Raw genomic sequence first — 15,166 nt, forward strand, 5'->3', positions numbered from 1 at the left:
AAAAAAAAAATCGCTGTAGATTGCAGAGTTAACAACAAGTTCTGATATCAGATAGATTCTTTCCTATTCTCTCCCTCACACCAGCAGCATCCTATCCCTACACTAGTAAGAGCTACGTGACTCCAGCTTATATAGAGGCTGGGTCACATGCTGCACTAGCCATTAGTAGGCATGGCTGTGATGGCTTCTAAGGGCACACGAGTTAAACGCTTGTTGACTGGCTGCTCTGCAGCCTTTCAAAAAGCGCCATTAAATTGGCGAACACCGAATTCAAACTTTTACAGAAAAGTTCGGTTTCGGGTCTGGGGTCAAAAAATCATAAAGTTTGGTACGAACCCGAACTTTACAGTTCGGGTTCGCTCAACCCTAGTGAATGCCTAATTTTTGGGGCCTGTATTGACCGACAGTTACATATTTATGCTGTGACCGCCTAATGTACCTCCAGCCACAGAATCCAAAGTTCTTTTGCTGTCAGGTGAGATCCTATTGCCTAATTTTTGGGGCCTGTACTTGCCGACAGCTACATATTTATCCTGTGACCGCTTAATGTACCTCCAGCCACAGAATCCAAAGTTCTTTGCTGTCAGGTGAATGCCTATTGCCTAATTTTTGGGGCCTGTACTGGCCAACAGTTACATATTTATCCTGTGATTGCCTAATGTACCACCAGCCACAGAATCAAAAGTTCTTTTGCTGTCAGGTGAGATCCTATTGCCTAATTTTTGGGGCCTGTACTTGCCGACAGCTACATATTTATCCTGTGACCGCTTAATGTACCTCCAGCCACAGAATCCAAAGTTCTTTGCTGTCAGGTGAATGCCTATTGGCTAATTTTTGGGGCCTGTACTAGCCGACAGTTGAATTTTTATCCCGTGATAACCTAATGTACCTCCAGCCACAGAATCCAAAGTTTTTTGCTGTCAAGTGAATGCCTATTGCCTAATTTTTGGGTCCTGTACTGGCCGACAGTGAAATTTTTTATCTCTAGCCACATAATCACACCCCTGTCTTACTCCTCTGCCTCTCATTATGGTGGCGTACGAAATGCATTTACCATAAGGACCATCGGTATGGCGGTGTTATCTGGTCACTGTACAGAGGTGTTATCCGGTCAATGTATGGCGGTGGTATCCAATAACTGCCCACGCCATCCTTTTTTAGACCTGGCATAAGAGGGAAAAATATGCAGATTGCGGTGCTAAGGACCTTTGCACCACAATCTGTGTCAGAAAAACACCTGCTATCTACAGTAAAATATGGTGGTGGTTCCATCATGCTGTGGGGCTGTGTGGCCAGTGCAGGGACTGAGAATCTTGTCAAAGTTGAGGGACGCATGGATTCCACTCAGTATCAGCAGAATCTGGAGACCAATGTCCAGGAATCAGTGACAAAGCTGAAGCTGCGCCAGGGCTGGATCTTTCAACAAGACAACGACCCTAAACACTGCTCAAAATCCACTAAGGCATTTATGCAGAGGAACAAGTACAACGTTCTGGAAAGGCCATCTCAGTCCCCAGACCTGAATATAATTGAAAATCTGTGGTGTGACTTAAAGAGAGCTGTCCATGCTTGGAAGCCATCAAACCTGAATGAACTAAAGATGTTTTGTAAAGAGGAATGGTCCAAAATACCTTCAACCAGAATCCAGACTCTCATTGGAACCTACAGGAAGCGTTTAGAGGCTGTAATTTCTACAAAAGGAGGATCTACTAAATATTGATTTCATTTCTTTTTTGTGGTGCCCAAATTTATGCACCTGTCTAATTTTGTTTAAACAATTATAGCACACTTTCTGTAAATCCAATAAACTTCATTTCACTTCTCAAATATCACTGTGTGTGTCTCCTATATGATATATTTAACTGACATTTTTTATCGTAACAACCAACGATTTATACAGGAAAATCATGACGATTAACAAGGCTGCCCAAACTTTCGCATCCCACTGTATATACAGTTGCAAGAAAAAGTATGTGAACCCTTTGGAATGATATGGATTTCTGCACAAATTGGTCATAAAATGTGATCTGATCTTCATCTAAGTCACAACAATAGACAATCACAGTCTGCTTAAACTAATAACACACAAAGAATTAAATGTTACCATGTTTTTATTGAACACATCATGTAAACATTCACAGTGCAGGTTGAAAAAGTATGTGAACCCCTAGACTAATGATATCTCCAAGAGCTAATTGGAGTGAGGTGTCAGCCAACTGGAGTCCAATCAATGAGATGAGATTGGAGGTGTTGGTTACAGCTGCCCTGCCCTAAAAAAACCACACACCAGTGGGTTTGCTTTTCACAAGAAGCATTGCCTGATGTGAATGATGCCTCGCACAAAAGAGCTCTCAGAAGACCTACGATTAAGAATTGTTGACTTGCATAAAGCTGGAAAAGGTTATAAAAGTATCTCCAAAGCCTTGCTGTTCATCAGTCCACGGTAAGACAAATTGTCTATAAATGGAGAAAGTTTAGCACTGCTGCTACTCTCCCTAGGAGTGGCCGTCCTGTAAAGATGACTGCAAGAGCACAGCGCAGACTGTTCAATGAGGTGAAGAATAATCCTAGAGTGTCAGCTAAAGACTTACAAAAGTCTCTGGCATATACTTACATCCCTGTTAGCGAATCTACGATACGTAAAACACTAAACAAGAATGGATTTCATGGGAGGATACCACAGAGGAAGCCACTGCTGTCCAAAAAAAACATTGCTGCATGTTTACAGTTTGCACAAGAGCACCTGGATGTTCCACAGCAGTACTGGCAAAATATTCTGTGGACAGATGAAACCAAAGTTGACTTGTTTGGAAGAAACACACAAAACTATGTGTGGAGAAAAAGAGGCACAGCACACCAACATCAAAACCTCATCCCAACTTTGAAGTATGGTGGTGGGGGCATCATGGTTTGGGGCTGCTTTGCTGCGTCAGGGCCTGGACGGATTGCTATCATTGAAGGAAAAATGAATTCCCAAGTTTATCAAGACATTTTGCAGGAGAACTTAAGGCCATCTGTCCCCCAGCTGAAGCTCAACAGAAGATGGGTGTTGCAACAGGACAACGACCCAAAGCATAGAAGTAAATCAACAACAGAATGGCTTAAACAGAAGAAAATACGCCTTCTGGAGTGGCCCAGTCAGAGTCCTGACCTCAACCCGATTGAGATGCTGTGGCATGACCTCAAGAAAACGATTCACACCAGACATCCCAAGAATATTGCTAAACTGAAATAGTTCTGTAAAGAGGAATGGTCAAGAATTACTCCTGACCGTTGTGCACGTCTGATCTGCAACTACAGGAAACGTTTGGTTGAAGTTATTGCTGCCAAAGGAGGTTCAACCAGTTATTAAATCCAAGGGTTCACATACTTTTTCCACCTGCACTGTGAATGTTTACATGGTGTGTTCAATAAAAACATGGTAACATTTAATTCTTTGTGTGTTATTAGTTTAAGTAGACTGTGATTGTCTATTGTTGTGACTAAGGCCTCTTTCACACTTGCGTTGTCCGGATCCGTCGTGTACTCCATTTGCCGGAAGTGCCCGCCGGATCCATAACACCGCAAGTGAACTGAAAGCATTTGAAGACTGATCTGTCTTCAAAATGCGTTCAGTGTTACTATGGCAGCCAGGATGCTATTAAAGTCCTGGTTGCCATAGTAGTAGTGGGGAGCAGTATACTTACCGTCCGTGCGGCTACCGGACGCTCCAGAATGACGTCAGAGTGCCCCATGCACATGGATGACGTGATCCATGCGATCACGTGATCCACGCGCGTGGGGAGCCCTGACGTCACTCTGAAGCGCCCCGGGAGCAGCACAGACGGTAAGTATACTGCTCCCCCGCTCCTTACTACACTTTATCATGGCAAACAGGACTTTAGCGTCCTGGCAGCCATGGTAACCATTCAGAAAAAGCTAAACGTCGGATCCGGTAATGCGCTGAAACGATGTTTAGCTTAAGGCCGGATCCGGATTAATGCCTTTCAATGGGCATTAATTCCGGATCCGGCCTTGCGGCAAGTGTTCAGGATTTTTGACCGGAGCAAAAAGCGCAGCATGCAGCGGTATTTTCTCCGGCCAAAAAACGTTCCGGTCCGGAACTGAAGACATCCTGATGCATCCTGAACGGATTTCTCTCCATTCAGAATGCATGGGGATAATCCTGATCAGGATTCTTCCGGCATAGAGCTCCGACGACGGAACTCTATGCCGGAACAGAACAACGCAAGTGTGAAAGAGCCCTTAGATGAAGATCAGATCACATTTTATGACCAATTTGTGCAGAAATCCATATAATTCCCAAAGGGTTCATATACTTTTTCTTGCAACTGTAAGAATTGAGCTTGAACGGGGTGTCCAAGTTCAAATTTTTGAGGAAAACCTACAGCGAGGCTGTTAAAATAAATAAAAAAATAAAAAACACTTAAACTCACCTTCTTGAGCACTATTTGATCCACTGCTCTGCCCTCTCCACCAGGCTGCAGCTGGGACATAATGTTTTGGCTGCTGTGGTGAAGTGCCTGCATACCGTACATTTGCGTTTCTGCAGGACCACGCAAGAATAGTTTTTGGGTGCCATGTTACATTTGAAAAGACCCTGAGATACCCCAACAGTGGAAACCCCCATTTTGACATCTACACCATTTGAAGGAATTTATTCAGCCCCAGATTTTTCATTTTCATAAAACATAACAATTTGTTATGTATTTTCTTCTGAATATAGCAACATCCCATATTTGCTTGTAAACTCCTGTATCGGCACACTGCAGGTCACAGAAAGGAAGCAGCGCCATATGGCTTTTGGAAGACAGATTTTGCTAGTCAGTTTTTTTCCACGCCGTGTTGGATTTGAAGAAATCCTGAGATACTCCTACAGTGGAAATCCCCATGTAATGTTACCTTTAGGCCCCTTTCACACGAGCGAGTATTCCGCGCGGATGCGATGCGGGAGGTGAACGTACTGCACCCGCACTGAATACCGACCCATTCATTTCTATGGGGCTGTTCACATGAGCGGTGATTTTCACGCATCACTCGTGCGTTGCGTGAAAATCGCAGCATGCTCCTCTTTGTGTGTTTTTCACGTAACGCAGGCCCCATAGAAATGAATGGGGTTGCGTGAAAATCGCAAGCATCCGCAAGCAAGTGCTGATGCGGTGCGATTTTCACGCACGGTTGCTAGGAGACGATCGGGATGGAGACCCGATCATTATTATTTTCCCTTATAACATGGTTATAAGGGAAAATAATAGCATTCTGGATACAGAATGCATAGTAAAACATTGCTGGAGGGGTTAAAAAAAATAATTTTTTAACTCACCTTAGTCCACTTGTTCGCGTAGCCGGCATCTCCTTCTGGCTTCATCTGATCTCTGTGCAGCAACAGGACCTTTGGTAACGTCATTCCGGTCATCACATGATCCATCACCATGGTAAAAGATCATGTGATGGATCATGTGATGACCGGAATGACGTCACCAAAGGTCCTGTTTCTGCACAGAGATCAGATGAAGCCAGAAGGAGATGCCGGGCCGCGAACAAATGGAATAAGGTGAGTTAAAAAATTATTATTATTTTTTTAACCCCTCCAGCGATGTTTTACTATGCATTCTGTATTCAGAATGCTATTATTTTCCCTTATAACCATGTTATAAGGAAAAATAATACAATCTACAGAACACCGATCCCAAGCCCGAACTTCTGTGAAGAAGTTCGGGTTTGGGTACCAAACACGCGCGATTTTTCTCAAGCGAGTGCAAAACGCATTACAATGTTTTGCACTCGTGCGGAAAAATCGCGGGTGTTCCCGTACCGCACCCGCAAATTTTCCCGCAACACTCGTGTGAAAGAGGCCTTATGCCGCTGGTCAGTACAATTGCAGAGATACCAATTCTCTATATATAGATTTTTTTTAAACATTTTAACACGAAGCATTTTTGGAAAAAAAAATCAAGTGTTTACGTCGCCATTTTCTGAAAGCCATATTTATTTTATTGTTTCTGGCTATTGTCCTGTGTGAGGGGTCTTTTTTGTGGGATTAGGTTGTCATTGGTACTATTTTGGGGTACATATGACCTATTTGATTTTGATTGCTTGATATTATGATTTTTGGGAAGCAAGGTGACCAAAAAATGGCTGTTCTGGAATAGTTTTTATTTTGTTTTGTTTTATCTGAGTAGTCATGTGATATTTTTAGAGATCAGGTCCTACCAAATATGTCAGTTTTTTTTATTTTTGTTTAGTTCTACACAATAAAACCACTTTTAAAAAGAAAAATCGTGTTTTTGGGTTGCCATTTTCTGACAGCCATTATTACTTTTTTTTCTGCCAATGCTCTTGTGTGAGGGCTCATTTTTTTCCTGGATTAGGTGACATTATCGTTAGGCCTCATGCTCTCGACCGTGGTGTGTTTTGCGGTCCGCAAATCGCGGATCCGCAAAACACGGATGGCGTCCGTGCGCGTTCAGCAATTTGCGGAACGGCACGGACAGCCTTCAATATAAATGCCTATTCTTGTCCGCAAAGCGCGGACAAGAGTAGGACATGTTATATTTTTTTAGCGGGGCCAAGGAACAGAGCAACGGATGAGGACAGCACGCGGAGTGTTGTCCGCATCTTTTGCAGCCCCATTGAAGTGAATGTGTCCGCATCCGAGCCGCAAAAACGGAGGCTCGGATGCGGACCAAAACACGGCCGTATGCACGAGGCCTTAGTGCCATTTTGGGGTACATAGTACTTTTCGATTGTTGAATATTATGTTTTGGCATAGTAATACAGTGGTCACTCAAGATACAATATTTTCAAGATACAATGCACTTTTATGACCCATCGTAAGTTGAAACTAGTCTCAAGATACAATGCCTCAGACCCAAATTCAACCAATCCAGGCCACTACTCTGGAAAAATCGCTGGATTAGTTGCTAGTTAGCAGCTATTATATGAAAGGACTTGTTTTATCTGTCATCTGCTTATTTTTCTTAAATCTTCATTTTCTCTTATCTTGGATGACATTCGGGGTTTTGGAACCGATTACTCAACTTACAATGGTTTCAACATACAGTGGTCCTCCTGTAACCAATTAATATTGTATCTTGAGAGGTCATTATGGATGTAGTACTACCTAATGTCTTCCATGTCTAGTTCTTTTAAACAGTTTTACACAATAAAAGCATTTTTGGGAAAAAAAAATCATGTTATTGTGTTGCCATTTTCTGAATGTCATATTTTTGTGGCAATTGCCTTGTGTGAGGGCTCTTTTTATGCAGGATTAGGTGACCTTTTCAACAGTGCTTTTCTGGGAAATTATATATATTTTTTTTTTACAGCAATCACCTGATGTGGTAGATAATGTGATATTTTTATGGAGCTGGTTGTTATGTACGTAGTAATACCTAATATTTAAATTTTATTTTACATTTGTTAATGGCTAAGTGAGGGTAAAGGGGTGCTTTGTTACACTTGAAACTTTTTTTTTTTTTTTTTAAAGAAATTTTTGGGGGTCTGATCCCTGTTTCAATGCAGTAAAATATATGCTGCATTGTATTGTATTGAAACTGTCAGTATTAAGCCTCATTCACACATCAGTGTTTCACGGACATGTGCTGTACGTGTTCTCCATGGACAGCACGCATCTCCATTCTTTTTTATATATGTATTCAGAAATCAGTGTTTTAGCCTGGTCTGTGTTTTTAGCATGCATAATTGCTCTATTTTGTCCATGTTCATGGATCCATCACGCCCATTATAGTCTATGGGTCCATGAAAGCCACAGATGCAACATGGATGCCATTCGTGTTTCACAGATCATTAGGAAAAGATGCTTTGAAAATTATTTTTCAGCTGTGCTGAGTCAGTGAAACACGGATGGCACACGGACAGCAAAAAACTGACACGCGGACCAAAGATGGATCCTTATAAGACAAGTTTACGGATGCATTACTGACCACCTTCTCACGTATTTTTAGCACAGAGACAGAGGTGTGAATGAGAATTTACACTTATAATTTGCCTATGAGACCCAGCCTGGGGGCTGAGCCTCATAGGCTTCCATACAGTGCAGACCCGGAGGCCTTTCTAAGGCTTCTGTGTGCCTTTGCAACCATTGGTACATCCTGATTGCATTGCAGAAAGTAAATGGAGATAGAGAGGGAGCTCTCTTCCTTTCTATACCCAGTAGATGCTGTGGTCAGCATTGACTGCAGCATCTAAGGGGTTAATCCACCAACATTGGCATTTAAAATGATGCAGCAGGGACCTAGCTGTCAGTAACAGCCAGGCCCCCTGACTGATTCAGCGGGCACAGCTCCAATGCCTGCCCAATCAGCGCACCATAATAGTATGGCGGATTATGGGAAGTCACTTTCTGCTGCGCCCTAATTGTTGCTGTAAGAGAAATAAGAACAAGAAATGTAATCAGACCCCTTCTGAAGTGCAGCCTTTGGTCCCATGACTACATTATGTTATCATATTTCTGCCTAATAATAAAATATTAAGAACAATATTTCAGATAGTTACAGTAATGCACAGTAAAACTGTCACTCTCCTTTCAGGAAACTTGTGACATTTCATAGACCCATGTCAAGAGATATCTCCCAATGAAAGAAAACCTTCTCTATAGTGACACCTTTTGGAAGTGGCTCCCTATGGGTCAAATTTCAACTTTTTAACAAGCTTTGGAACATGACCAAAGAAAATTGACAAGCCAAATATCCATCCGTAGACAGCCGTTTCAGGGTTTTCCTCTACATCAATTTGCAGGCAGGGTGCTGTCTCTCCTTAAAAAGGCCAGCTTTGTATGGAGACATATTGGCAATGCTCCATGGGAAAATAATAGGCAAAGAGATATATCCCAGGGAAAGAGAACCATGTCATGAGCGCCACCTTTTGGAAGTGTCTCTGACTTTTTAACAAGCCTTGGGACATGACAAGGGTGTGACAAGGGAGTGTAATGCCTTGGAAGCAGGTTAGGCTGGCTGATTCAAAGACTTTCATGAGTCCATATACACCACTCTACTTGCATTTCTGAGCATAAGTTGAGTAATTTTGCCCCTTTATTTTCAGGGTTTCAATTTATCTTTTCAGATGTTTTCTGAAACAATAGCTAGCATATAAGGACTGCTTTCTATTTTCTTCAAGGAAATCTCCTTTAAATATATACAGTGGTGACAAGTAGAGATGGCCTTGCGTTTCACCCGGCGGTCGTTTAGCGGCGAACTTTGCGTGTTCGTGATTCGCCGAACATCCGAACATATAGAGAAATTTGTGCGCGCAATATTCTTTTACATTGTGAAAGAACTTTGACCCATGACACATCCATCAGGTGGTACAGGACAGCCAATTGAGACATTTCAGCACATGGACATACCCCCTACCTTATAAATAAACCCGATCTGGCTGCCATTTTACATTCAGTGTTTTGCCAGTGTAGGGCGAGGTTGCTGTGTGGAGCAGGGACAGGCTGTTAGGGACACCAAATGCTAGCTAATAGGGCCACAAAAGTCATTTTAAGCACTAGTATAGGTGTGCCATCAATAGGTGTGATACACAGAGGGGTGCGATATACAGTTGTGTTCAAAATTATTCAACCCCCAATGCTGTAAAGGGTTTTAGGGAATTTAGTGTACATTTGTAATTGTGTTCAGAATGAAATCTTACAAGGACTTTTTAAAGAACCAAATGCAACTAAAATGACATCAATTGTTTTTGTAATACAGTATTAAATGTTTTTTTTGTGATTTCTTCATTGACACAATTATTCAACCCCTTAAAGACTACCACTCTTAAGAACAGAGGTTCATTCAAGTGCTTTCGATCAGGTATTGAAAACACCTGTGGATGTCAAGGAGCAGCAATCAAGCATAATAAGCACCAATTAGGCAGATTTAAAAGGACTGTGATACTCAGCTCCTTCTAGACATTTACTGGTGTGTTTACAAACATGGTGAAGTCAAGAGAATGGTCCAGGAAGACAAGAGAAAAGGTGATTTCTCTTCACAGAAAGGGCAATGGCTATAAGAAGATTGCAAAGATGTTAAACATACCAAGAGACACCATAGGAAGCATCATTCGCAAATTCAAGGCAAAGGGCACTGTTGAAACGCTACCTGGTCGTGGCAGAAAGAAGATGCTGACTTCGACTGCTGTGCGATACCTGAAGCGCAAAGTGGAGAAAAGTCCCCGTGTGACTGCTGAGGAACTGAAAAAAGATTTGTCAGATGTGGGTACTGAAGTTTCAGCTCAGACAATAAGGCGCACACTGCGTAATGAAGGCCTCCATGCCAGAACTCCCAGGCGCACCCCCTTGCTGTCTCCAAAGAATAAGAAGAGTCGACTGCAGTATGCCAAAAGTCACGTGGACAAACCACAAAAGTTTTGGGATAGTGTTCTGTGGACTGATGAAACAAAATTAGAACTGTTTGGGCCCATGGATCAACGCTATGTTTGGAGGAGGAAGAACAAGGCCTATGAAGAAAAGAACACCTTGCCTACTGTGAAGCATGGCGGGGGGTCAATCATGCTTTGGGGCTGTTTTGCTTCTACAGGTACAGGGAAGCTTCAGCGTGTGCAAGGTACCATGAATTCTCTATAGTACCAGGAGATATTGGATGAAAATGTGATGCAGTCCGTCACAAACCTGAGGCTTGGGAGACGTTGGACCTTTCAACAGGACAATTATCCCAAGCATACCTCCAAGTCCACTAGAGCATGGTTGCAGATTAAAGGCTGGAACATTTTGAAGTGCCCATCGCAGTCACCAGACTTAAATCCGATTGAGAACCTCTGGTGGGACTTAAAGAAAGCAGTTGCAGCGCGCAAGCCTAATAATGTGACTGAAGTGGAGGCTTTTGCCCATGAAGAATGGGCGAAGATACCCGTAGATCGCTGCAAGACACTTGTGTCAAGCTATGCTTCACGTTTAAAAGCTGTTATGACTGGAAAAGGATGTTGTACTAAGTACTAAGATTGAATGTCACTTGGGGGTTGAATAAAACTGACAATGATGTGAGCACAGAAAATACATTTGTGGTTATTTCATTATAAATGTTATGTTATATTTGTCGGACTTACAAGTGCCTCTTTGATTTAATTGTAAACAAGATGACTGAAATTATCAAAATCAATGTCAAACTGGCCAAAACACTAAATTTCAGTGGGGGTTGAATAATTTTGAACACAACTGTACTTATAATATACTTTTAAAATGAGTCAAAAACACCTAGATCTATATAGTGATCACCTGGAAGTCAGGGGCCTAGTGGCTAGGGGCTTACTAGGGCCATTTTTATGTAGGGTAAGGTTCCGGACAGGGTCGCTCTTATCAGGGAGGGTGGTCTGTGGTTAGGCTATCAGGGCCAGAATAGCACCCCCCCTGTAGGGCAATATCAGGGACAGTTCTTTGCCCACCCTGTCCTTCAATACCACATCATCATCTAGCCCAGGGATGGATGTTTTTTTGCTTTCCCTCCTGGATTCATCAATGTGCACTGGACCCTTCTCGGATTGTGGTAGGACATATGGTTTCTGATTTGGTGCCACCGAGCACCTGATTTAGTGCCGCTGAGCACTTGTTATTGCCTACCACATCTATGCTTTTTGGTTAACTTTAATAATTTCATTTATTTTCATTTTGAAGGATATCTTTTCCATTCACACGTCCGCAAAATGGATCCGCATCCGTTCCGCAATTTTGCGGAACTGGTGCAGACCCATTCATTTTCAATGGGGCCGGAATGTGCTGTCCGCATCCGCGGATCCGCACTTCCGCATCTGTGCTTCCGTTTCTGCAAAAAAATAGAACATGTCCTATTCTTGTCCGCAATTGCAGACAAGATTAGGCATTTTCTATTATAGTGCCGGCGATGTGCAGTCCACAAATTGCGGAATGCACATTGCCGGTGTCCATGTTTTGCGGATCCGCAAAACACTTACGGACATGTGAATGGACCCCCATAGTAAAATTATTAAAGGTTACGTTTTATCTTCATGTATATTCTAATGGATTGCCTTCCTTGTACAATGTTATAATATACTTTCTATGTTAGAAAGTATATTATAGTGCATTTGTATTGTGCGGCAGTTGTGTGCGGATCTGCTGCGATACTGCAGGTATATAGAGGGACAAGCGTTATTGGAACAAATAATTTCTACTGGTGTGATATACCAGTCGTCCCCCCAAAAAACTGATTGAAGCGGGGTGTTATATACCAATATACTTTCTTTATAGTGCGTTTGGGTACTTTATAGTGCATTTGCGCATACGCGTACGCGAAAATTATATTGCCGATATTTCGCATTGAAAACAAAAATGAATGGAGATCGCAAATTCGAATAATACATCTGGTATGTTACTGTCCATGTTGTGGGACTATTTGTGCACTTCTAGTAATTATTTCTTGGCTGCAAATATGAGCTGAAGGTTTTTCAGGTTCGCCTGCCACTAAAATGAATGGGACCAGCCGCGAACTTGCGGTTCGCAAACATTTGATCGCGTTCGCGAACCGCCCTGGCAGATGTTCGTCCCTCAGTTTATTATGTTACTCATAGTGGTCAAATTAGTTATTTTAAAGAATGTGTCATATTGAGAAAACAGGGATTGTACATTTACAGTATGCTAGTTTGATTACTATGCTATACTCTAACTCTAACCATTTAAGGAATACTATATGCAAACAGTAGATATTATATGATTATATGATTGCTGAAATTATTGGTGATTCTGACAATGTTAAAACTAAACTATTGTTCCAAATAATTTTTTTCAATTGGTCTTTATAAAAAAATTCAACTGTTGTTTCTCTACACCCTTCAATTTCAGTGTTTCTAGGGACTATTGCTCTCTGTTTTACTCTGAATCTTTCAGGGAGCTGCTCTTACAGCTTGATCTGTAACCCTTAACTCTGAACTCCTGACAGCTCATAAACACTCATTTTAGAATCAAGCTTATCAAACTGTTCAGAATTTCGCTATAATGAGTGTTTATGAGTTGCCAGAAAATTATAGATAAGTTGTCAGGTGTCCATAGCTTTTAAAATTAGATCTGGATACAGTGTGACGTACAGTACAGACCAAAAGTTTGGACACACCTTCTCATTCAAAGAGTTATCTTTATATTCATGATTATGAAAATTGTAGATTCACACTGAAGGCATCAAAACTATGAATTAACACATGTGGAATTATATACATAACAAACAAGTGTGAAACAACTGAAAATATGTAATATTCTAGGTTCTTCAAAGTAGCCACCTTTTGCTTTGATTACTGCTTTGCATTCTCTTGATGAGCTTCAAGAGGTAGTCCCCTGAAATGGTTTTCACTTCATAGGTGTGCCCTGTCAGGTTTAATAAGTGGGATTTCTTGCCTTATAAATGGGGTTGGGACCATCAGTTGCGTTGAGATGAAGTCAGGTGGATACACAGCTGATAGTCCTACTGAATAGACTGTTAGTATTTGTATTATGGCAAGAAAAAGCAGCTAAGTAAAGAAAAACGAGTGGCTATCATTACTTTAAGAAATGAAGTTCAGTCAGTCAGCCAAAAAATTGGGAAAACTTTGAAAATAAGGGCTATTTGACCATGAAGGAGAGTGATAGGGTGCTGCGCCAGATGACCTGGCCTCCACAGTTACCAGACCTGAACCCAATCGAGATGGTTTGGGGTGAGCTGGACCGCAGAGTGAAGGCAAAAGGGCCAACAAGTGCTAAGCATCTCTGGGAACTCCTTCAAGACTGTTGGAAGACCATTTCAGGGGACTACCTCTTGAAGCTCATTAAGAGAATGCCAAGAGTGTGCAAAGCAGTAATCGAAGCAAAAGGTGGCTACTTTGAAGAACCTAGAATATGACATATTTTCAGTTGTTTCACACTTGTTTGTTATGTATATAATTCCACATGTGTTAATTCATAGTTTTGATGCCTTCAGTGTGAATCTACAATTTTCATAGTCATGAAAATAAAGAAAACTCTTTGAATGAGAAGGTGTGTCCAAACTTTTGGTCTGTACTGTACGTAATTTAAGGTAAGAATAGTTATCCATGTCATACCCTATAAATCCAGGCTGTAACACTTCAGAGTTTCCAAGAGCTCCTTCAAAACTTTCTATTGCATATAAGCCCCATAAGTCACACTGTAAGAATACTTACTTTGTATTCCCAGCACTTGGTTTCTTTCTTCTGAAGATGCTGAAGAAGGTGTTTGACCTGCATGGTGTTTTTCCATCTCCAACATGCATGCGCACCACATCAGAGGTGGTGAATGCACTCCGAACGTTCCTTTCCGGTTTGGCAATAATTATATACATTTTGGGTGTAAACATACAGCCCAAAGCAACTGTGACACTAAGACTGACAGCAAAAGATGTGGTAATAATCTTGTAATTGCTCCCAAAATAGATTGGAACAAATGCCAGCCAGATGATGCAAGTAGTGTACATTGTGAATGCAATATATTTAGCTTCGTTGAAGTTCGCTGGAACATTGCGAGTCTTGAATGCATAGTAGGTGCAGCTCATTATCAGAAGGCCGTTGTAGCCCAGAGGAGCCACCACACCTAAATTACTAGTGTTGCAGATCAAGTAGACTTCTTTAATGCTTGGATAAGAAAGGATCGGCATTGGGGGCTCCATGATAATCAAGGTAACTACCAAAGTAAGCTGCAGGCTAATCAGTACTGAAGCAATGATCAGTTGAGCACAAGCACTCATAAAACGAGGTTTACGTGTACAAATTTTCTTTTTACTTCCTGCTAGTATTCGGGCAATACGATTGGTCTTGGTCACCAGGGCAGAGTAACACATTGCTGAGGAGAGGCCAACCAATAGACGTTGCAGATAACAAGAAGTTGTTGTGGGCCTGGCCAGTAGTGTGAAAGGACATATATAACCTAGAAAAATCCCAGCCAGGATAATGAAGCAGAGCTCTCGACTTGATGACTTAACCACAGGTGTGTCTCTGTAGAGAATGAAGATCAATGTGACAAACATAGTGATAAGAATGCCCACACAGGAAAAGGCCACAGCAATGACGGATTCTATGTCACTCCACTGTAGATATCTTATAACTATCGGTTCACAACCTGTTAGAAGAAAGAAAAGAGGTTATTTGCTCTATTTACTAGAAGCACATATTGACAGTTTCTGATTTATATTAACAATTTTAATACCCTAAA

The 15,166-nt window shown here is 41.7% G+C and overlaps 1 protein-coding gene across 1 annotated transcript in view; it reads right to left on the reverse strand.

The window, feature by feature from the left end:
* The window catches only part of GRM1 (glutamate metabotropic receptor 1), a 537,794-nt gene that overhangs the window by 38,013 nt on the left and 484,615 nt on the right, over positions 1-15,166 (reverse strand). Inside the window, exon 7 of the mRNA XM_040430147.1 lies at positions 14,143-15,073. Within this exon, the coding sequence (XP_040286081.1) occupies positions 14,143-15,073 (931 nt within the window). The remainder of the gene's footprint in view (positions 1-14,142; positions 15,074-15,166) is intronic.

This window comes from Bufo bufo, chromosome 4, assembly GCF_905171765.1.
Source record: "Bufo bufo chromosome 4, aBufBuf1.1, whole genome shotgun sequence".
Taxonomy (NCBI): Eukaryota; Metazoa; Chordata; class Amphibia; order Anura; family Bufonidae; genus Bufo; species Bufo bufo.